This window comes from Phycodurus eques, chromosome 13 (genome assembly GCF_024500275.1).
Source record: "Phycodurus eques isolate BA_2022a chromosome 13, UOR_Pequ_1.1, whole genome shotgun sequence".
NCBI classification, from domain to species: domain Eukaryota; kingdom Metazoa; phylum Chordata; class Actinopteri; order Syngnathiformes; family Syngnathidae; genus Phycodurus; species Phycodurus eques.
The window spans coordinates 19,391,943-19,415,883 of NC_084537.1; the positions used below are offsets into that span (position 1 = coordinate 19,391,943).

The window sequence follows — 23,941 nt, forward strand, 5'->3', positions numbered from 1 at the left end:
ACTGAGCTAAAACGCAGCACCTACCAAAGCACATGAAGTCACTCAGATTCCGTCAAGGGCGGAAACTTCTACGCAGTACACCAGATGATCAAATGTAGAGACTGTTTCTTTAAAGACCATTAACACCCAAGTAAACTCTGACATGCGTTCACTCCGTAATGTTTTGTATGTCCATGTTTAATTGATACCTTTGTCATTGTATCTGATCTCTTTGTTCTTCAGGAAGACCTTTGCTTAGATGATGAGGAGAAGCTCATGCAGGGGTACAGAAGGCTCCATCAAGCCATGGAGATGGTTGGCTTCCTGCCTTCCACCAAGAAACAGTATGTATGCGATTTAAAGTTTACCGTATTTCCTGCAAATACAGTAAACTCAGAATATTCCCCGGGGAAAGTGGCTAACCCCTACTGTGTGTGTGTGTGTGTGTGTGTGTGCGTGTGTGTGTACACACACATACACAGCCATGCCGTGTGTGTGTGTGCATATACACACACACACATATCATGGCATCCACCTGTTCCCAATTAGCCTGTTCACCTGTGGGATGTTCCAAACAGGTGTTTGATGAGGATTCCTCAACTTTCTCAACTGTCTTTTTCGCCACCTGTCCCAGCTTTTTTGGAACTTGTTGCAGCCATAAAATTCTAAGTTAATGATTATTTGCTAAAAGCAAATACATTTGAACATTAAATATCTTGTCTTTTTATTAAATTAAATATAGGTTGAACATGATTTGCAAATCATTGTATTTTGTTTTTATTTGTTTAACACAACGGCCCAACTTCATTGGAATTGCGGTTGTAGGAAGAGCACAAAAAACATGTTCTTTCAGCAAATAGCCAAGGAGAGGTTCTATATAAAAAATAAAAAATAAACATGAATAGGTGAATTTGTAAAAGCTAACCGCAAATATGAAGTGGTTCACTGTATAGCAGAAACTGATGCGCACGACATTATGGAGTGGTCATATGTCCGAGTGTACGCCAATGCTCACTGGAAAACGATAAAAAGATCATCTTAATTTTACCACGCAGAGAACTCATTTACACACTTTAATCCATTTGAGAGCCTCTTTCTTGTGAATTAAAAAAACTCAATAACACCAGTGAATAATGGAAGTCAGGTTCCCAAAGTATTAGAACCAAAAAAGACCAACACTCCAGGTGCAACCAGGAAAGCTACTCATTAGAGGGTCCTAGTGGTAGAACGACACCAGCACAACGTCAGCGTGACTAATTTCACCCCATCCAGTTTCTGCCGCCTGTAATGGTGTCGGCGACAAGTCCGAGCTCGTCGAGCCCGAGTTGGAGAAAAATGTGGTTTGCCTGTAAGCAAGCGCGTGACGGCATGAGTGTCGGTTTCGATGCAGAATAATAATGCAAATTGACTCGCTGCCAAACAATGTCAGCAGTTTTTGTAAACTGTACGTTTACATTCATTAAAAGAGTGTGTGTACTTGTGTGCAGCATATTTTCCACCCTTTCTGCCATCTTGCTTTTGGGCAACGTGACCTTTACCCTGTCAGAAAACAACGAAGCTGTGGAGGTGGGGCCGGCTGACATTTTGTCCATCTTGTCAGAGCTACTCAAGGTATCTTGGGAAAAAAAGAGCAATTACGCGTATAATGTTTCCCCAAAAGTACTCCGATTGGAATGAATGTGCAACTGCAGTCAATCAAAGCTGGTTTTGTTAATTCCAGGTCAAAAAGGAGCTGCTGGTGAAGACCTTGACCGAGAGGAGAGTTTCAAAAGACAGTGACACAGTGTTTTCACTGTACACGCTGCAGGAGGTACACATTGACTTGTTGGTTGCCTGGATAGTATGTTAAAGTTTGTAGCTGGAGTTGATTATTATTTTTGTTTCAAGGCCCTGGCGGCTCGGGACTCCATGGCAAAGTCTTTGTACGCCGCTCTGTTCGACTGGATTGTCCTTCACATCAACCATGCTATGCTCAACAGGCGGGACATGGAGGAGTCCGTTTCTGTCAGTCTTTTCTTTTTGTTTTGTTTTTTCACAACAATCTGTATTGTTTATATTTCATAGGGTGTTACTGTATATTATGCTACATTATATTTATGATACGCTACGATGAGGTACAGTATCTTACTTTATGGTATATGGTACCGCTATGTTATAGTATGTTACATTAGGGTATGCTACTTTGTGACATGATGGGTTACATTATGTTGGTTACGTTATAGTATGTTGCAATAAATTACAGTCTGGTACAATTCAGTATGTTATGTGGTATGATAAGTTGTGGCATGTTATAGTATGTTAAGTTATAGTTTGTTACATTATGCTAGGTTACATCATGTTACATTATGATCAGATTTTGATATGCTAAGTTGCGTCTGTTATATCATGTTGCGTTATGGTACGCTGCGTTCCGGTACCCTACATTATGGGATGCTACGTTGTGGTATGTTTGGTTACGGCATCTTGCAGTATGTTACGTGTTTTATGTGTTATGGTATGTTACATAACATCATGCTATGCTACATTATGGAAAGTGGTGGTATGTTGTGATAAGTCTGCTATGTTACAGAATGTTTTAAGTACGTTGTGTACCCTTAGCTATATGACGGCAAGTAGCAGTAAGTTATGGTATGTTTTAGTACAGTACGCTGTAGTGTGTTATGGTATGCTACATTTCGGTTTGGGGGTTTATTATAGCATGTTTCAGTCAGTTATGGTATGTTACAATACAATATGGTATGTTACAACATTAAGGCATGCTACGTTAAGGTTCGTGGCGGTATGTTGCCGTAATTCACGTTGCATTATGTCATGTAATGTGGCAGTAAGTTACGATATTCTTCGATACATTATGGTATGTTACATGACGTTATGGTATGCGACTTTAACGTACGTTAAAGTGTATTTGTGTTACGTTGGAGTAAGTTACGCTTTAAGTATGTTACATTATCTTATGGTATGCTACGATATCTAATGTTGCACTACAGTATGTTCTGTTGCGTTGCCCTAGGTTTTGTGGCAGTATGTTATGTTTGTATCTTGCCTTATGTTTGTTACAGTGTTTGTCTATTGGGGTCCTGGATCTGTTTGGCCTGGAGAACCTGCACACAAACAGTTTTGAGCAGCTGTGCATCAATTACAGCAATGAGAAACTTCAGTGTTACATGAACCAGCAAATCTTCACACTTCAGCAAGTAGGAAAAACTGTTTAATATGTGTCATTCTTTGTGCCACACACGCAAAGCAATCTTTTTTTGCTCCTTGAATGTGATTGTAACAACAATTTTCCAGGAAGATTATGAGGCCGAGGGCATCAGTTGGCAAAGCTTTGAGTACAGCGACAACAGCAAGTGTATTCAGCTTATCGGTCAAGGCCTCTTCAACATGCTGGATGAGGAGAGCACGTAAGACCACGCTCATTCAAATTTAAATTATCTTGGGCAACATATGATAGAAGCCAGTTTAGTTGATTAAATGTCTGTGTTTGTGTTTCTCTTAGCCTCCCTCAAGCAACAGACGAAGCACTTTTGGACAAGTTAGTGCTGCAGTTCAAGGACAACTCACTCTTGGCAGCCTCTGTTGACCGTGAGTCGTCATTTGCCATTCAACACTTCGCTGGCAGTGTTACATATTGCATCAAGGTGAGTCCGTTTATCCCACACTGTAGTGTTTACCTGATTTCCTTTATTTGAGATAAGGCAGCTCAGAATAATAGGATAATGTATGGTGGCCTAGTGAATATTTCTTATGTGTTCCCTCAGTGGGTATTCTACTCAATCAACAAGGTATTCCTCCTATGTTGTATATAAAATAGGGATGTGCATTTAAATTTTCACTCGTGAACAAGACCCCAAGATACTTGAACTCCTTGGGCAGGATCTCATTCCTGACATGGAGAGGGCACTCCACCCTTTTCCGACTGAGGGCCACGGTCTCAGTTTTGGAGGTGGTGAGTTTCATCTCAACCGCTTCACACTCTGCTGCGAACCGCCCCAGTGAGAGTTGAAGATCACGGCTTGACGAAGCCAACAGAACCACATTTGCAAATAGCGGCGATGCAGTACTGACACCACCAAACCGGATCCACCTCTGCGCCTCTGCTGCGCCTAGAAATTCTATCCATAAAAGTTAGGAACAGAATTGGTGACAAAGGGCAGCCTTGGCGGAGTCCAACCCTCACCGGAAATGAATGCCACTCCCTGCGCCAATGCGGTCCAAACTCTGACAGCGGTTGTACAAGGACCAAATAGCCCATTTCAGGGGGTTTGGTACCCCATACTCCCAAAGCACCCCCCACAGGACTCCCGAGGGACATGGTCGAACGCCTTCTCCAATGCGCCCTCGAGGACCCTGCCGAGGGTCGAGAGCTGGTCCACTGTTCCACAACCAGGATGAAAACCACACTGCTCCTCCTGAATCTGAGATTCAATTTCCCGACGAACCCTCCTCTCTAATACTCCTGAATAGACCTTACCAGGGAGGCTGAGGAGCTTGATCCCCCTGTAGTTGGAACACACCCTCCGGTCCCCTTTCTTTAAAAGGGGGACCACCACCCCACTCTGCCAGTCCAGAGGCACTGTCCCCGATGTCCATGCGATGTTGCAGAGATTTGTCAACCAGGACAGCCCCACAACATCCAGAGCCTTAAGGAACTCCGGTCGAATCTCATCCAAGCCTGGAGCTTTGCCACTGAGGATCTTTTTAACCACCTTGGGACCTCAATCCCAGAGATAAGCGAGCCCGCTTCTGAGATCCCAGACTCTGCTTCCTCATGGGAAGGCGTGTCCGTGGAATCGCCAAGGTCCCTGCCCTCGGCCACCGCCCAGCTCACATTGCACCTGACCCCTATGGCCCCCTCCCACAGGTGGTGAGCCCATGGGAAGGGGGACCCACGTTATCCTTTAGGGCTGTGCCCGGCCGGGCCCCATGGGTGCCTGTCTAGCCACCAGGCGCTCGCCTTCGAGCCCCACCTCCAGGCCTGGCTCCTTAGGGGGGGCCCCGTTGACCCGTGTCCAGGCATGGGAAAATGTATTTCATAATTTATTCCTAATATTATTATATGCCTGTTTAGGCAGATAATTGTAATTATAGCCATTGTACCTCTATAGCTTCAAGAAGACAACAATCTCACTGACAATTTAATTAACATTTTGTTATTTTATTGTAGGGCTTCCTAGAGAAAAACACAGACCATGTGAGGCCTGAGGTCATATCGCTTCTCCGTGGCAGCGAGCGGGCATTTCTGCATCACCTGGTGGCATCCAGTCCCGAGGCAGTCTTCCGTTGGGGTGTCCTCCGAGCCACCTTCCACATCCTGGCAGTATTCAAGAGCTTCGGACGGAAGCACGCAGAGAAGAGTTGGTAGCTTTAGCAGATAATTGTTTGGAAGTGCATCCACCATGTGACATACGGTATGACACACGGTGGCCGCACTTCCGAACAAACATACATAGGACTCATACGTGTGTTTTGTGTTTGTCAACTCAGTGGTCGCCCGACGCACCTCCCGAAAATCCCTCAAAGACATGAAACATACGAGCAGCCACATGGACAGAACTTCCAGGTAAAAATTTTCCCAGTGTCCCTACTTTATTTTCTGCCACAGATGTTGTGGTGCAAAACCGTTCTATTCTTTTGAAGGAATCCAGTTGTAGCATTTGCACACTCCACCTGAAGTCTCAATAAGGATAGATGACCTATAGTGACATTGTGGGAATTATTATTTTTTTTTTCAGTCATATGTGCATAAGGGATTCAATTGTAGCTTTTGCACTCATAGACATCTCTGTACTTTGAAATGTGCTATATGATCTAAAGTTATTATTAAAAAGGTATGGCTTCCCCTCACCTCAAGTGACTATTTTGGTAATTTTTTTGGGGAGAGAGATGTAGATGAGGACACCTGAAGTCACAATAAAGATGGATGACAATGTGTGTGAATATCTTTTGTCGTCACATATGTCGAAGGGATGTAGTTGTATCTTTTTCACAAACTAGTTATGTATGCACCTCACTTGAAGTCACTATAAGCATATTGTTCGTTGACATCTGTAGCAACAGCTGTACCCTCGACTTCTCCTTCGATCGCTCTGACGAACATCCCCTCGATGTCTTTGAGGATATCTTTACCAACTTCGAAAAGAGGAAGTGAGTGGAAAAAATGGGTTGTAACTGTTGTTACCTAAATTCATTGATGCTGCTAAACTGTCCAAACTATGTTGCTAACTGAAACGGCAGTACCTACATTGAGTAAATAAACACTCCTATATGATGTTCATGTGATATATTTTGTGCAGGAAAACAAAAGCCGGTCGACAGAAGCAACTCATTCCGAAGGTAAAGCAATCGTCTTTATAAAAAAAAAATATATATATATATATATATAATCTTTATCAATTCTGATTGCTTTAGTGTGGACTTTGTTTTTTTCCCCCTCCCATTAGAATCTCATGAATTTGCGCTCACTCCAGCATGTTGTGGGTTTTGGGCCGCACGATCACACCCGTAAATCTGCCTGTCGACCTGCAGCAGCGACCGTTTGCATGCAGTTTCAGGTCCATCGGCTCAGTTTTTAGCTACTACCTATTTTTAAAAAAACTAAAATAAAAACACATACAAATGTATTAACACTCCTTGCTCTCCTCACAGGCATCACTCACAAAGCTGATGGACACCGTCAGAAAAGCTGAACCTTTCTTTATTTTCTGCTTGTGCTCTAATGCAGAGAAGGTACATCATGCACGAAAAAGTCTCAGGGATCATCCATGCATCCATTTTCTTCTGCTTTTCCATTGTTGGGTCGCGGGGGCACTAGCTTCAGCAGGGATACCCAGATTTCGCTCTCACCAGCCAGATCGGTCAGCTCTTTCAGGGTAATCGCGAGGTGTTCCCAGGCCAACCGGGAAACATTCTCTCCGCCGTGTCATGGGTCATCCCGGAGCCTCCTCCCAGTGGGACGTGCCCAGAACACCTCACCAGGGAGGCGTCCAGGGGGCATCTTAACTAGATGCCTCAGACACCTAATCTGACTCCTCTTGATGTGGAGGAGCACTGGGTCGACTCTGAGCTCAGACACCATGTGGGGAAAACTCATTTTCATTCATCCGTGAGCTTGTTCTTTTGGTCACGGGAGCAGCGTTCCTGCCAATTATGCCCTTCCAGTTCTCACTTTCATTGCCCACATGAGCGTTGAAGTCCCCTAGCAGAACAATGGAGTCCCCAGTCTCAAGGACTAATGCCCGAAATTGAACAGGAAGTCGTCCATTTGGGGGAAATTCCATGCTTGTACACCAACAAGAGAATTTGACCAAACTCAATCAGGCAGCACGGTGACCGACTGGTTAGCACATCTGCCTCAGAATTCTGAGGACCCGGGTTCAAATCAGGCCTCGTCTGTGTGGAATTTGCATTGGAGACTCTGGTCTCCCCCATTCCAAAAACATGAATGGTAGGTTAATTGAAGATTCTAAATTGTCCGTAGATGTGAATGTGAGTGCAAATGGTTGTTTGTTTTATATGTGCCCTGCGATTGACTGGCGACCAGTTCAGGGTGTACCCCGCCTCTCGCCCAAAGATGGCGGGGATAGGCTCCAAGCACGCCCACGACGCTAGTGAGGATAAGCGGTTTGGAAAATGGATGGATGGATGGAACCTCAATCGTAAGCATGTATCCTACACAGGTGGGAGCTGTGAAACTGCCAATTTTGTTTGCCTATGCCATCTAATGTGGACTGAACATGGTGTCAAAGTTTGATGATCATTTTGAAGAGTCAATATGAAAAAACGGGTTGTGGGCCCCGGTCATCACTGCTCGTAGCTTTAATTTTGTTTTTGTCTTGTTTTTTACAGAAAGAATTTCACTTTGACGAAGAGCTTTTGCGACATCAAATCCGCTATGCTGGCATCCTGAAAATGGTTCATGTGCAGAAGTCTGGCTACAATGCCAAATATACTTTTAAGGTGCACTTTCGTTGGTATTATAATGTCTGGTTTGCAGTAGTACATTAGAGAGCTAATGTCCGTGTCTCAATGACAGGAATTTGTTAAAAAATTCGGAATATTACTTCCAAAAGAGGCAACCGAGTACACCGAACACATAACTAAGTTGTTCACCAGGCTGGGCTTGGATAAGACGACCTACCAAATAGGAAAAAGCAAGGTAAGTTATAAATAAGGGGAAAACTGTCACTCATCGCTTACTGTTCCTGACTACTTTGTGACAATAGGTATTCCTTAAAGAAACGGAGAGACAGTTTCTGCAGGACACTCTCAACAAGGAAGTGATGCGTCACATCGTCGTTCTACAGCGTTGGTTCCGCGCATGTTTGATGAGGATGCACTTCCTGCAGAAGAAAGATGCCTCGCTCATCATACAGGTAGGTTTCACACACACTACACTGGTATGACTTCACCTCAACTGAAGTCATTAGAGGGATGGATGTTTTGGAAATATTTGTTTATAGTCGTGTAGAAGGGATTTAGTTTTAGCTTTTTCACACGCTACGAAATATATGGTGTTGGTATGCCTGCACCTTATTTGAAGGTACCCTAAGGATGCATGACCCTATAGCAATGTTTAGTTTCCCCACTTTAAAGTTTAAGGACATCAAACAAATGGAAATATCAGACAAAGATAACACAAGTAAACATAAAATGCAGTTTTTAAATGATGATTTTATTTATTAGGGGAAAACACATTTTCAAAGCTACCTGGCCCTGTGTTGAAAAAGTAATGCCCCCCTAAACCTAATAATTGGTTGGGCCACCGTCAGCAGCAACAACTGAAATCAAGTGTTTTCTATCACTGGCAGTGAGTCTTTTACATCTGTGTGGAGATATTTTGGCCCGCTCTTCCTTGCAGAATACAACAACAATGGAGGATTTTTGAGCATGGACAGCATTTTTAGGTCATGTCACATCATTTCACTCAAAATCAAGTCCGGACACTGACTAGGCCACTCCAAAACTTTCCATTTATTTAAAGCCATTCAGAAGTTGACTTGCTAGTATGTTTTGGGTCATTGGCCTGCTGTAGAACCTAAGTCCCCTTCAGCTTGAGGTATATTCTCCTTTAGGATTTTCTGGTAAAGAGCAAAATTCATGCTTCCATTAATCACAGCAAGTTGCCCAGGTCCTGAAGGACCGAAGCAACCCCAGACCACCACACTACCACCACCAAGTTTGACTGTTGGTATGATGTCTCTTTCTGAAATGCTGTGTTACATTTACGCCAGATGTAATGAGACGCACAACTTTCAAAATGTTCCACATTTGTCTCACCAGTCCATAGAATATTCTCTCAAAAGTCTGGGGAATACTTCAAATGTCTTTTTGCAAAAGTAAGATGAGCCTTTACATTCTTTTGGGTCAGAAGTGGTTTTCGCCTCGAAACTCTGCTATGGATGCAATTTTTTCCCAGTCTCTTCCTTATTTTTGAGTCCTGAACACTGACCTTAACTGAGGCAAGGGAGGCCTGCAGTTCTTTAGATATTGTCCTGGGTTCCTTTGTGACCTCCTGGATGAGTAAATATATACTTTGTTGTGATGTAAGAGAAGACTGTAGGTGACAGAGCATACTGTTTTATTTTACTGTTCCAGAGGAATTGGCGTGAGTTTCAGGAGAAACGAAGCAAGGCCGCCTCGGTCATCCAGGCTGCGTGGCAGACTTCACTGAAGAGGTCGGAGAAAGAGCTCAAGACAAGCACGAAAGGGATGTCAACAGAAGGTCGACCCACACGAGCCAGGTAGGCTCCTTTAAGCTACCCGTGTCACTTTATTTTGTATTTTCCTAACAAAATAAGAAAGCACAGGAGTAGCTCACTAGAATTGATACCACCGGACAGCTCATCAAGAAAAGACCTACGTCGACAATACAAAGTGGAGCAGAGCCCCAACAGAACCGAGCAGGCCGACGCTGTCAACGGTCTGCCCGCTGCAAGCAGGGAGAGGCGAGGAGGTCGCGGTTCTCCACCGCCGCTCACCCGGCCCCTGTCGCTGCCTTTGGACCCCACAGTTCATAGTGATGACGGATCCGGCGCCGGTGACTCCCAAAAGAGCACTTCCCTCCAGCGCTACAAAGACACGGGCGAGTTTAAGGAGAAGGCCGAGAGGTGGAGGGAGAAAATAAGTGATGAGTCGAGTCCGGAGGTGAACAGGCGGCGAGACAAACGCAAAGATGACTTTCAGTAAGTTTTTCATGTTTGACTTTCGCGACACAAGGTGTCCAGTGTCGAAGGAATGTTTTGTTTGTTTTTATTTTTTTCAAACCGACTACACTGCCATATCTGCACCTTCCTGAAGTCACTATAAGGATGGGTTTTTGGACACCCCAGACCTATAGAGTTAGAGTATAATATGTATACAAGGGACTTGGTTAGCATTTTCACACACTAGAAGGCTATGGTTGCTCCTCACCTGAAGTCACTAGAAGAATGGATGATGTGTAGGGAAGTTTTAGAAACATGTGCAGAAGGGACAGTGTTGTAACGTTTGCACCCACGACACTGGTATGGTTGCACTTCACATGAATTATGTTCCTGTCCGCCCCAGGCACAAGGGGAATTCCAAGTCTGCTGATGAACTGTCCAAGATCAGCTCGTCTGGCTCCGACAGCTCACCGTCTGCTCGCGAGGTAACGTGATATTTTAGAAACACTTGTTTTCGTTTTTACTAGTACTTTACACGCAAATGGGGGCTCCTTATGTATTCAACCACACAAGTTCTTTAGCACTCATGCTTCATCACTTTCCCTGGCCCCCCTGACAGGTCAGGGTTCGCTTGCGCAGAAACCCCAGGCGCAAGCGGCGCTTAGCCTACGCCCGCAGTGGCTTGATGATTAACTTTGCCGGCTCCAAGGAGAGCGAGTACTGGAGCTTTCCGCTTCCCCCCTTGAGCCCCCGCGCATCCACCCTGAAGAATTCAGCCAGTAGCGTGGATGTTCGCACCCTCAAATCTCAGGTCAAGGTACAGAGTGGAGGAGGCTGCTCTGCATTGCACGTCTTGCATGTATGCATGCCGCCGAGAAAAAGATGGACGGCTGCAGCGTTGTGGGACTTGTCATTGAGCATCACAATGCACTGTTGCTTTTAGAAAAGAAAAGGAAATGCTTCTCTCTGTTTCAACAGCTTGTTTCTGAATCATTGAGATTATCATTATGATGACTTCTCCTAAATTGGTTCATTGATACATTAACATGCGACGCCCATGCAGGAGGGCCTGAGCCGAACTTTGACTGTGAGGCCGATGTGTAAACCACAAAAGCACTACAATTATTTATTTAAAAAAATTTAATTTTATAATTTAAATTAGTTTTTTTTTTTTTTTTTTTCTAATTAAGGTCCAAAAATTAGATCATTACAACTTTCTGAAATAAATGGGTACAATACCTCATCGTTAAAAGAAAACGGGTAGATTAAAGCATATAAATTACAGTATCAACTAATTTTAATGGGTAAAATACCGAGTCATCTTTAAAAAAAAAAATCTTTTTACCAAGGCATGTATTAAAATGTGTTTTTATAATTTATTTTTAATTTTTGTATTTCTCTTATTGCAAAAAAATTTAGATCTTTCATTTAACAGGTATAGTACCTCATCATTAAAAGGAAACGTAGTAAGGAAAAGTAGATTAAAAAAAAAAAGTATATCAATAACAGTATCCAGTAACAATAAAAACATTTTAAAAAAACTACAGTAAATTGTAATTTTTTTTTTTTGCATTCTTTCATTATTATTAAAAATATATAAATGGTGTGTGAATAATTATACTGCCACGCAAAAAATGCATGAGGCAGAAAAAGGGCTGGTGGCTGTAACATTTAGTGCAGTTTTGCATGGCGAATGGAGACGCGTTCAATGGTGAAGGTCTTTAACTGCCATGGAAATAGTGTAGTGGTGGCATAACAGCAGGAGATGGGCTCGGCTTCTAAAGAGGTGGAATACTCACCCTTTTTTTCTTTTCTTTTTTTCTACTGACACAATTGCCGACCTCATAGATCCCAACGGAGACAGACTCATCAAGGTACAGCCTTCCTGCCAGGAGTTCCAATGAAGATTCAGGACAACAGCGATCCGACCAATCACAGCTCACTACCCCTGAGAAGTACAATCCCTCTCGCTACATGATAACCCTAGATTTGTATATGATTTTAAACATATTGCTGATTGGAGATTGTATTCGCTGCAGAATTTGGTTTCTTAGTAGATTCCTGCGCAAGTGGACGCCTAAATTACCCACCAACAATGAGACTCCCTCGCAAGAAAAATCTGGTAAGTGTTCTTATAAATGATGAAACTTTTTTTTTTTAACTGTACAGTACCTTGAACTTTAGCGATTCAAAATTCAGTATGCTCCGGCGCATTGGTTTTATGATCCCCCCCATCTAGTGGTCACTAATAAGTTTACAGTACAGTTAAGGTGGGACAAAATGATATTGTGATGTATTGGATCTTTATCTGATGATTCTCTCACAAGTGGATTTTCTATACGGAGGCAACCAATCACAGGAAAATGGGTGATCTTAGCCAAAGCGGATACAAAACTGGGTCAAACAGAAATAGCTGTCTGACTTGTATGTCAAAACCAAGGTGTTTTCTTTTTTTTTTTTTATGAAATTGACACTTTTATACTAATTCCATGTTAGAGAGTCACTCAATGGAGCTCTAAATAGCCAAAATACGGGACCTTTAAAACAATAATGTGTCGTCTCCTTATAGTGACCTTGCCCAGCTACAAGCCTCACCCCTACAAGATGCCCGAGCAGAACTCCGGGCGGCTGGCACGCAACCCCACCATCAAAATCAGTCGGGCCACGCGAGCCCTGCAGTGGAGCTGCTCATTGGACCGTGAGATCAAAGACCCCAAAGAGCTGCGCAACCTGGATGAGTTTCTCGGCAACCAAGTGAGGGCGGGAGACGCACCTTTACAACTTTTAAGCAGCTTTAACTGCAGACATTAGCGGGCCATTATTTGCACACGTGTTTTTATCACAACATTAACTGATATTGCGTTTCCCCCACCTCATTCTAATTAATAGATGCCATGCCTCAATTAGACACCGTGCCTCAATTAAACATCGAGGTGCATCGTCCAATTGAACAAATGCCTCACCTCAAATAAACCCTCCCTAAGTTGTTTTTAATGGCATCATTTTTTGTGGAAATTTTCTTTTAAAATAAATGTATATTTACCAAATAAATTATTGAATTATATATATTAATACTATATACACACACACACACACACATTTATATATATATATATATATATATATATATATATATATATATATATATATATAGATATACACACACACACACACATTCATTTAGTATTTTAGTATATAAATATTTAAAAAATCATTTCCTCTATTTTTGGTCAACTAATCTTAGCTAAGATTTGTCTCTCCTATATTCTTATTATAATTATTATAATCCATCAAGGGAAATCCAATAATTTATTTGGTGAATATACATGTATTTTAAAAGAAAATTTCCACAAAAAAATGACGCCATTAAAAACAACTTAGGGAGGGTTTTTGTTCAATTGGACGATGCACCTAGATGTTTAATTGAGGCACGGTGTCTAATTGAGGCATGCCATCTATTAATTAGAATGAGGTGGGGAGAATACACAAATATTTCAAAAATAAAAAAATACTAGTAGATGTATCATACCCAAATATAAAATAATATAAACAAAAATTGACAGATTAGATGAGGAATACACAAATATCATGAACAACACAAATGTGAAAAACGATGAATAAAGTGGCAAAAAGATGAAAGATGCACAAATAAATATGCATTCTACAGTATATACCATTAAAAATATAACATTACAAGACAAATACAGAAACATTCGATGAAAAATACAGAACTGTTGCATAAATGTAAAAAAAATGAGACAAAAAAATAAGAAAATATTAGATGAACAACATGCAGATATTACAAATAATATAAAAATAGTGGACAAAACATACCAAAATATTACAAAATAAACATACTATTCAATCATAGTGAATGGCATCTTGGCAAAGGCTATATATGTTTTCATGCAGCGCTTATAGCTATCGTGTAGATATCACACAGTGAGTGTATATTACTTTTATGAGCTTTTTACTTTTAGCCTTTTATTCCTCAGATGAATGACTTGCAGATACGGATCAAAGAGCTGTCACCAACAGAGAATATCTTCCTCATGGCTACCATGCAGTTCAGAGAGACCATTAAAGGCATGTTCTCTGTCCAGGTCAGTGTACTGTATGTCCCAGTGCTAAGAGTATGAATGAAGACCGTGGACGTTTCCCCCCCAGTAATGCTCTCCATGCATTCTTCAGAAGCCTCAGATCGGCTACAAAGATCTGATGAAAGGCTACCAAAACAAAGTCAGTTCTCTGGCCGGCCCCAAGAATAAGAACGAGGTGTCACTGGTGGTCAACCTGTTCCAGTCGATGCTGGACGGCTTCATCAGGGGCGAGATTAAGAAGATGGACTCAGAGCCGGTCAAGATTGGTCTCGTATTACGTATTTAAATGTACTGTAAACTTGATAATAAATACTCTGGCTTTCTTCAGGCTGCCAAGACTAGAAAGAAGAGAAGAAAAAAGGACAAATGTGTAAGATAAATGTGCAAATTCTGCTACGTGATGTTAAAAAATATATTTAAATGTATATATGCATTTATAATTTGAAAAATATTTCGTTTTTTGTTTTGACAGCCCGATAGTCCGCTTGATCACCGCTTCAGCACCTACCAAGTGAACATCATGCAGTCATGTGACCTGTGCGGCTCCTACATCTGGGGAATGGAGAAAGCCTACATGTGCAGCGGTATGTTTACACGAAAACGGAAAAACATGGAGCCACTTCATTTAGTACACCATGCATAATGAGAGATGAAATTTCATATGATTGTTCAGAGCAAAATGATGACGGTTATCAGTATTATTCCAATATCGCTAAAAGAAATGCGTCTGGGATTTGCTAATGGGAGCGGGACGTTAAAACATTAGGTACACTCGTACGATCTCATGAGAGCAAAGCAATAATGCTCAATATATTACAAAAATGTCTAACAATACAATCCAAATCCAAGGGTAGAAGGAACTACAATCACAAAACTACAAAAATATTAGAATATTGAAAACGATATCAGTAATAATCAGACGTTTTACACACAAAAAAAACACACATAGTAAAAACAATGCAAAACTGATCCAAAGTTTGTAAGATACACAAATTTGAGTTGACATATACACACATATTTGGGGGAAATTAACATTTTAGACAAAAACTACACAACAAAAAATATTACAAAAATAATACCAGCTATTCGACAAAAAATATTCAAAAGAATACAAATTATGATTTTAATATACAATTATTAGATGGAAAAAAACATTACATAAAATATTGGGGCAAAAAAGACAAATATTTTTAAAAATACTAGAATATTAGACAGTTAATTAAAAACATTAGATGAAATATTAGATAAAAATCCACCAATATTTGGAAGAAATGCAACAGATATTTAAAAAAATATTTAGGAATAATAAAAAAATATTAGACAAAATCATTATTAAATGAAAATAGAAATAAAGAGAGAGAAAGTGGGGGAAAAAAATTAGAACATAATACAAAAATATAGCACAAACCATACATATTATATAAAAAATATATATTAAAAAATCAACAATTATACAAATATATTAAACTATTAATAGTACTACAAATACATTACAAAAAAAAAACAATACTAAACCAAATGACAATTAAAACCTATCATTCAGTTGTCATTAGTGTTTTACTATACAGTAGTTGACTTCCTATACTTATGACAATTAAGAATGTTCAAAATGTTATCAAAATCATTGTCTATCCATTTAATACATTCGATCAGTGTGCTTTCAAGTCATATGGTTGACTGACAGTTGTGTTTTGCGTTGTAGCGTGCAAGTTAATATGCCACAAGAAATGCCTGAACAAAATCATCACTGACTGCTCGACACGCTGCGCTCGCCAAGTAAGCTACTGTTTAGAAAAGGCTCCAAACAACCACAGACGCACACAAATTAATGCCATATATCTTGTGGCAGGATGACAATGTTCCCGGCGCCCTTCACTTCGGGGTGCATGTTTGCGTTCTAACCAGCAAGGCCAATCCCGTGCCCAAGGTGGTGGAGCTGCTGCTGATGTACGTGGAGATGAACGGCCTCTACACTGAGGGAATCTACCGAAAGTCGGGCTCCGCCTGCCGCGCCCGGGAGCTCTATCAAATCATGGAGATGGGTAGGATGTGACGGCTCGAAACACAATTACAACATAGCTTAATGTAGCGTAAAATAATATTGTAATAACATGTAAATACCTTACAAATGCTAAATTACTTTCTGGGTCAAAATGTCACTATCTTAAACCTTTCATTAACTCAGGGGTCATGGTAGTGCCACATGTAAAAAATAAATAAATAAATAAAAACAATGGGCACACTTCAGCACACTAACAAGACCCAAAGCAATAATGCACAAAATATTACAAACATATCTTCAATTACAAATTTAATAGACAACAGTGCAAAATATTAAACAAAAATACACAGTACATTAAGATTACAAACAGAAAGACATTCTAAAAATGACAAAAAAATAGACAAATATTTGAAAATTCTCAAAAATATTATCCAAAGGTACACATGTAATAGAATAAAATACACAAACAGGAAGAAATCCATACAAATACAAAAAATAGAAAATAATTCAAAAATATTAGCCAAAAAATAAAAACAGTAACTGTCATAACTGTAACTGTCAAAAGGAAAAAAAATATATATATATTACAAACAATTCAAAGATGTTTTACAAAAATAACCAAATATTAGTCAAAAAATTTAAAATATTAGCTGTCAAGTCAGGTGTAAGAAAAATGATAGATAAAACTAGTCAACGTGAAGACCCCCTGACAGATGTAAAGGAGAGCAATACTATCACCTAGTGGTACTTTTTAGTTGTTGCTGAAATTAATAAGTGTTGAACAGGTTGTAATAAGGGTAATTAAGTTAGCATCTGCTTGAAAAAATTAATTTGTGTATGTTATTGATACTTCAGCTGGACAATTTCCTGTGTAAACATGTTACTTTTCCTGTTCTATGGTTATCATCAAACTTTTCCTTTGGCATCACGCAAAAAAAATAAAACATACTTGTGGAGATGGGCCCTTCGATGCTCACCGAGCTTAAGTATTCAGATTTGTTGACTTCTCGCTGTTTTTGTCATGTTAGACCCCGAGGCGGCCAATCTGGAAAACTACCCCATCCATACCATCACAGGCCTTGTGAAACGTTGGCTGCGAGAGCTGGCTGAACCGCTCATGACCTTTTCTCTCTACAGTGACTTCTTGCATGCCGTGGGTGAGTCCATATGTACAGTGGTACCTCGACGTGACGCGACTTAGGAAGTTTTTAAGATACGAGGCATCACTCGTTGGATTGTTTTGTTTTTTTGGTTGTTGCAAGCAAACATTTTAGTTATGAGCACTAGCTCTGGTGGCAGCGAACTTCACAACAAGCAGTAGTTTGGCAGGTATTAAACGATTCTTCAAAAAAGAGGCCACGTGCTTGTTTCAAGCCGTTTATTGACACTGTTAGTGGAATTTTACTTTAAAACTAAGAGAACTACATGACATTAACAATGTCTTACGAAAAGTCTGCTAGCTTAATGCCAACACACGATGCCCAATGCCATAGCCACGGGCTCACGAAACTAGCATCGATGTTGCAGTAATTATAAACCTTTAAACAACTTACATTTGAACACAAGCGGTAGCAACACATGCAGATACAGCAATACTCACAAGCGTATATTCTTTATCCTCTGCAAAAAATGGCTAATATTATTGCAGCTTAGTTGACATGGTCTTCTGTCTTCTCATCAAATCTACGTGTATTAGAATCCAAAGAGCACACACCAGAATGAGCAGAAGAATGCCTATTGAATGATCATGCTCCACAAACTGTTTAAATCTGTCCATTCGATTACATTGTTATTACTGTATGCAGGCACATGCACACACATTTTGGGGGGCAGGTGCTCGAGCCACAAAAAGGCACCAATAGCAAAAATGATTAATACAATCAAGGAAAAAACGGTAGTATATATTTAACGTATTTATTTCTGTTACCGCAGTCACTAATACAACTATTAAGAAAGGAGGTGAAGGGAGGCTACAGTGGATATACTGTAAAAAGTCAACACACCCCTGTTGAAATGACAGGTTTTCGGAAGGGGAAGGAGGACGGGAGCATATGTGCAATTCTCCCAAGGACTCAAATAAATGCTCGTCAGATTTCAAAACACTTTGGGTAAAATTGATGACACAGAGGGTAATTTTTTCCTTTAAAGGTCCCATATTTTACTAAACCAACTTTTTCTAGTATTTGGGATGTTATATTGGATCTGTGGTGCCTCAGTAAACGTGAAATATGTATTGAATTCGTCCACGGATTTCCGAGCTCCAAATGTTTTTCTGCCGAAGGGCCTGAAATAAGGTCATTTGAATTTCTCGAGCTTGTCTACGTCGCAAGAGAAGATCTCCACCTATCTCTCCGCTCCTGAGCCAGCGCTGTCAGCATAACGAACGTGCGCGATAACAAGTGGGTGGTCTACACAGAGGCAACCAATCAGAGGAAAGGGGGCGGTCTTGGTCAAATATGGACAAAGTGGATACAAAACTGCGTCAAACAAAAAGTAGCTGTTCAGAGGGGCCTTTTCTGGACACTCGTAGGACAAAACCAAAATGTTTTTTTTTTTTTTTTAAATGAAATTCGTACTTTTATATTACGTCCATGTTAGAGAGTCACTCTATGGAGGTCTAAATATCCAAAATATGGGACCTTTAAATATTGCAGAATGAAGATAAAAAAGGGCCGCAGCAAAAAAGGCAGGTGCTTGAGCATCATGAAGTAGCTATTTTTTTGTTTGTAGTTGTTGTTTGCACGTGCCTGACTGTGTTTTAATAGTACAAAATTGTAGAGTTCTATTTTTCTTCTTAATAAACGGGTTAGAAAAAAATTTGTTGGGTGTTTTTTGGGGCGCTGGAACGGAGACATGTAAATTTTGCAATGATTGTGTCTTTTGAGTTACAAGCCTGGTCACTGAGCGAATTAAACTAGTAAGTCATGGCGCCACTATTTTGTTTTGCTACTACTGTAGAGAGGCTTTGAGGGCCGCCTCTCATCTCTCTGGAGTGTGTGTGTGTGTGTGTGTGTGTAACAGCAGGCTGTGTTTCGCCAGAGAGAGCAAGAGAGTGTGTGTGTGTGTGTGAGTGAGAGAGTGGAATAAATCTTGCCCAGTGAACATTGGCTAAGAGCAGGCTGGATCTTGCCAGCGAGGATGTGTGATACAGTAGGTTGAATCTCGCCGGCTAGTGTATACCCTTCTGGCCAGCATTTGGCTGGATCCTCTTCTGCCTGCTTGCTTCTATTTGTAAAGGCAGAGCCTCGAGTGTGGAAAAATAAATCTAGTTTTAGCCTACATACTATAATAACAAGCAGGTATGTGTGTTAAAAACTTTTTTTTTTTTTTTTTAAAAGCACAGGGCATTTAAATTCCATCATCTGCTGCTACAGCTCCAATGCTGTAATTTCGTAGGATCTCGGTGTGAAAGAGGATTCAGAACATTCTCTCTGGTGTTCAGTAAGTTCATTGACCCTCTTGGTTATTCATTTGTTTGCAGAGTTCCCAGAGCGGGCTGAGAGAATACGTGCTGTGTACCAAAAGGTGGATGAACTTCCCCTTGCCAATTACAACACACTGGAGCGGCTCATCTTCCACCTTGTCCGGTAAAAGGCATTTTAGCCACCTGTTACGGGTATTGTAACAGTGTTTAGAAGGCCTTTTGAAGGCATCTTAAAGCCAAAGCGTGTGTTTGTGGTTCCAGGGTGGCCAGCGAGGAAGATTACAATAAGATGACACCCAGTTCCCTCGCCATCGTCTTCGCCCCGTGCATCCTGCGCTCCCCCGACTCCGATGACCCCTTCCTTGGCATGAAGGACGTGGGCAAGACGACCACGTGAGTCACGCTCCACACTAAATACTCTATACACTACATGTTTGCATTGTGCATTGACCTGTGTGTGTGTTCAGGTGCGTGGAGATCCTCATCTCGGAGCAGTTCAGGCGCTACAAGGAGAAGCTGCAGAACATTCAGCAGCTGGAGTACGCCGAGGCCCTAGCTGTCAATCAACTTAAGCTGAAGAGACAAAACACGGTAAAATGGTGTGCGGGGGGGAAAAAAATCACCAGAAAAGAGGTTCCGATTCATTCTTTGATCCTCATTAAACAACAAATGCACTCAGTGAAGCGCAGACCTGCGCCAAGCCCTATTGTTCACTTTCATACATGTTGTGAATAGGAGCGGTCCAGTCAAAATATTCGGCACACCGGTACAATCTAGCGAGAGCCGAAGCAATTATACTGCAAATATTACCTTACAACATATCTAAAAATACATAAATATTGAACAAAAGAATCCACAAATGTTGGACAAAATACAAAGCCAACATTGGGTACACCTTTACAGGCAAACGAGAGTCAAAGCAAGAATGCTCAAAGTATTCCAAAAAAATATCTATTAAAACAATAAATAAATAAACAACATGAGACAAATGAATAAACATATAGGATTCAACATTTTACAAAAAGACACAAATATTGTGTTTTTGTCTATTGTGTGCACCTAGTTAGCCTCGTAATAAAACATGATGAATGGCCTTTCGCTCGTCTCTCTGCAGATTGTGGAAAAACCATCTGCGCTGGAAATTCCTGACCAGACTGATTCGGATGAGAGGACTCTCATTGAAAGAATCAGGTCCATCAAGCAGGAAAAGTAAGCGCCGATTGCTTCATGTGCATTGTTACTCTTTTTAGGGGTATTTAAAGCCTCTGCATACATCTCCCAAGGCTGGACCTAGCCTGCAGGTTACCCGATCTGGAGCAGGAAAACTCAGACAATGAGATCCTCGACTCGTCATCGTCCATGAGCACGGAAAGTCTGGATGACCGTCTGGGCAGTCTTGACTCGGAAAGTCAGTAGGGAGGTAAGGTGGTCTAACCTTCCTCTCTGCCCTAAATGTCGTACAAATCTTGGACATGGAACTCAAAATTTAGCACTTTTCTAAAAAATATTCTACTTTTTTTTCTCAAATATATTACGCATATGTACAAATGTAGGACTTTTGTCTAGAAAATATAGTTTGTTCGAAACATGATTTTTTATTTTATTTTTTATTTTTTTTTTACTTGAAAACATAAGACCTTTTCCATAATATACTCTTTTTTTGTGTTTTAAATATTAAACTTTGTTCTTTAAAATACAACTTTTTTTCCTGAAATGTTTTTTTTATCCTGAAAATTACTTTTTTTCTTAAATGTAAGACCATTCTTTTTATTTTGAAAATATCCAACTTTTTCTTCAAATTTAACTTTTTTTTTTTGAAAATGTAACACCTTTCTCAAATTTTCTCAATTTAAAAAACTTTTCTTGAAAATATCCACCTTTTTTGCTGAAAATATTTTTTTGTTCTTAAATACTATAGAGCTTTTATTCTTGAAAATGTACAACTTTGCTGTCTCATATATACAACTTTTTCCACAGAAATATGCAACTTTTATCCTGAAAATGGATTACCTTTTTCTCAAATATATACAGTATATACATATAGTATGTTCATATGTACTATGTCTTCCTTGAAAATATGCAACTTTTTTCTTATTTTTCGTTTCAGAGGACATCATCAAGCCCGCGTACTTCGCCGCTTCTCTCTCGCCCACCGTGGACGGCAACAAAACGTTCAACAGAAGCTTTGACAACCTGGAAATTCCTTTCATTGAGGAAGAGAAAGACGCAACAGACAGTTAACACCATCCTTGTCGTGGAGTGCACTTTTGTCTTCTAGACTTTTCCAGTTGCCGGTGCTGCGATGATAGACAATCCAGGATACGTCCCCACAATATGTCACATTTGGGGTAGAGAACCTATGGACCGTGGACCATATGCAGCCCCGCCAGAACATTTGAGGCAGCCTGGCATGCCATTCTGAAAACAATTAATGCATCAAAGGAACATTTGATGCACAAATGAATAATAAACGTTTGCATCATATTTTTCCAACAAATATAGCATGGCCTCAGAAGACTTCCTCACCGCTGTTTGAGAGCGACCCCACTGCATGTCATTTTACTGTACATTCAAGGTACTACATATATGGATTCCTTCTATGAGGATGAGCTACGGACTATATGAACAAAAAAAGGTTTATAACTGTACAAAAAAAAAAAGTTTGTATTGTACATAGTATTTCCATCTGATTTTTTTGCTTTGACTGATCCAATTTCCCCATTGTTGCTTTTTAGACTGACATTTTCTCATTTAAATTTTTCTCTTCCATATATGCATGCCTGTACATTTTATATAGGTAGCATCAATGGCAAGCTAACTACTTTTGTTCTGTTCCTTAAAATAAACTGACCATTTTTTTCCAATTGCATCTAGCGTAGTTAAAATGTACCTTAACACTTAACTGACTTACCCAAAAAGCAATTTATCTGTAAGTGGTTAAAATAACTCCATTGTAAATCCCATCAAAGGTACACGGGTTAAAATAAGACTACCATAAATCCCATAAAAATTACACAGATTGAAATAAAAACCAGTGTAAATCCCATAAAAGTTGCAGCCATTTGAGCATTGTAAATCTCATAAGAATTTTACAGATTAAAATAAATCTTGTAAAGGTTGCAAGTGTTAAAATAAGACTACTGTGAACCCTAGAAAAGTTGTAGACAAAATAGAGTACTGTAAATCCTATAAAAGTTGCATGTGTTTGAAATTACTGTAAATCATGAAAGTTGCACAGGTTAAAATAAAACTAATTCCATCAAAGTTCATGTCACAAGACTGCTGTAAATCCCATAGAAGCTTCACAGGCTGACATTGTAAATCCCATAAAACTTGTGCAGGTTATAATAAGACTATCCCATACAAGTTGGCACAGGTTAAGCGAAGACTACTGTAAATCCTACAAAAGTTGGATGGGTTACATAAGACTACTGTAAAATCCAGTAAAGTTGCAAAGGTTAGAATAAAAGTACTATAAATCTATTGCTTACCTGTTAGTAAACAAACTGGCCTCTTACCTCACCTTTTGAGAACAAACCTATATTTACTACGTATTCCCATTTCCGCGTTGCATTATTGGCCCAAAAGAACCCGCCATAAACCGCCCTATCAAAAATAGGTAGATACGACACGCCTTTTGAGCTGCGTGTCTCCGGCGACGCTAAGCTAGTAGGGGTAAAGTAGTCGGTGCATTCCGAGCGTGGACAGTAAAAAAAATAAAAATAAAATGACCAAGGATGCGGGCACTTTGTTCCACATATGGTTGTGTAAAACGCAGTACAATTACGACAAGGGAACTCTGGAGTTTTTTTTTTTTTTTTTTTTTTTTTAAGTATATTCAACTGTTGTATACTGATAGCATACACTTTGGCATTGACAAAACGGTAAGCTTCATGAAAAATCGTTTGAGAAATTAGCAAGTTACTCCTTAATTTCCGTGTCCATGCATTGCCTTCTAAGGGAACAACGACCTCCCCAACATGGCCGGTTGCGTAGGCACCTCGGTTAGCCGAGCTAATAATGTAGGGTACGTTCGGAAATTCAATTTGACGCTCTCACTGCGTTCTGGAAGTACTACAGTGTTCAGAGAGGCAGAGCGCGCTCTATTTTCTATGAATTTACGGACGAGCGTGTTGGTGATTGGCAGGGATACGTCAGTGAGTCCGCCATATTGAATGTGTCAGTTCTACCTGTAAACATCTCGGCGGGAGTGCGCTCGGAATAACCGAACGGCACGCTCCAACAACGCTCGTTTCCGAATATTTCGGAGCGTAAAGAGCCCCCTCGGCGT

At 40.4% G+C, this 23,941-nt stretch overlaps 1 protein-coding gene across 7 annotated transcripts in view; it reads left to right on the forward strand.

The window, feature by feature from the left end:
- The window catches only part of myo9b (myosin IXb), a 30,864-nt gene extending 8,349 nt beyond the window's left edge, over positions 1 to 22,515 (forward strand). For 4 of the 7 annotated variants that reach the window (XM_061693643.1, XM_061693642.1, XM_061693645.1 and 1 more), the window contains 36 exons: positions 223 to 323; positions 1,467 to 1,590; positions 1,700 to 1,789; positions 1,867 to 1,983; positions 3,039 to 3,173; positions 3,271 to 3,383; positions 3,479 to 3,620; positions 5,147 to 5,336; positions 5,467 to 5,542; positions 6,034 to 6,126; positions 6,276 to 6,315; positions 6,423 to 6,533; positions 6,628 to 6,708; positions 7,828 to 7,938; positions 8,015 to 8,137; positions 8,205 to 8,354; positions 9,577 to 9,722; positions 9,822 to 10,163; positions 10,528 to 10,609; positions 10,744 to 10,941; positions 11,973 to 12,079; positions 12,164 to 12,246; positions 12,694 to 12,878; positions 14,120 to 14,227; positions 14,316 to 14,480; positions 14,553 to 14,594; positions 14,697 to 14,808; positions 15,927 to 16,000; positions 16,074 to 16,266; positions 17,255 to 17,383; positions 19,708 to 19,813; positions 19,912 to 20,043; positions 20,118 to 20,241; positions 20,765 to 20,859; positions 20,934 to 21,070; positions 21,758 to 22,515. In XM_061693643.1, coding sequence (XP_061549627.1) covers positions 223 to 323; positions 1,467 to 1,590; positions 1,700 to 1,789; positions 1,867 to 1,983; positions 3,039 to 3,173; positions 3,271 to 3,383; positions 3,479 to 3,620; positions 5,147 to 5,336; positions 5,467 to 5,542; positions 6,034 to 6,126; positions 6,276 to 6,315; positions 6,423 to 6,533; positions 6,628 to 6,708; positions 7,828 to 7,938; positions 8,015 to 8,137; positions 8,205 to 8,354; positions 9,577 to 9,722; positions 9,822 to 10,163; positions 10,528 to 10,609; positions 10,744 to 10,941; positions 11,973 to 12,079; positions 12,164 to 12,246; positions 12,694 to 12,878; positions 14,120 to 14,227; positions 14,316 to 14,480; positions 14,553 to 14,594; positions 14,697 to 14,808; positions 15,927 to 16,000; positions 16,074 to 16,266; positions 17,255 to 17,383; positions 19,708 to 19,813; positions 19,912 to 20,043; positions 20,118 to 20,241; positions 20,765 to 20,859; positions 20,934 to 21,066 — 4,353 coding nt within the window. In that variant the 3' untranslated portion in view covers positions 21,067 to 21,070; positions 21,758 to 22,515. The remainder of the gene's footprint in view (positions 1 to 222; positions 324 to 1,466; positions 1,591 to 1,699; positions 1,790 to 1,866; positions 1,984 to 3,038; positions 3,174 to 3,270; positions 3,384 to 3,478; positions 3,621 to 5,146; positions 5,337 to 5,466; positions 5,543 to 6,033; positions 6,127 to 6,275; positions 6,316 to 6,422; positions 6,534 to 6,627; positions 6,709 to 7,827; positions 7,939 to 8,014; positions 8,138 to 8,204; positions 8,355 to 9,576; positions 9,723 to 9,821; positions 10,164 to 10,527; positions 10,610 to 10,743; positions 10,942 to 11,972; positions 12,080 to 12,163; positions 12,247 to 12,693; positions 12,879 to 14,119; positions 14,228 to 14,315; positions 14,481 to 14,552; positions 14,595 to 14,696; positions 14,809 to 15,926; positions 16,001 to 16,073; positions 16,267 to 17,254; positions 17,384 to 19,707; positions 19,814 to 19,911; positions 20,044 to 20,117; positions 20,242 to 20,764; positions 20,860 to 20,933; positions 21,071 to 21,757) is intronic. The other 3 variants (XM_061693647.1, XM_061693646.1, XM_061693649.1) reach the window with 3 other exon arrangements.
- Positions 22,516 to 23,941: the final 1,426 nt, after the last annotated feature.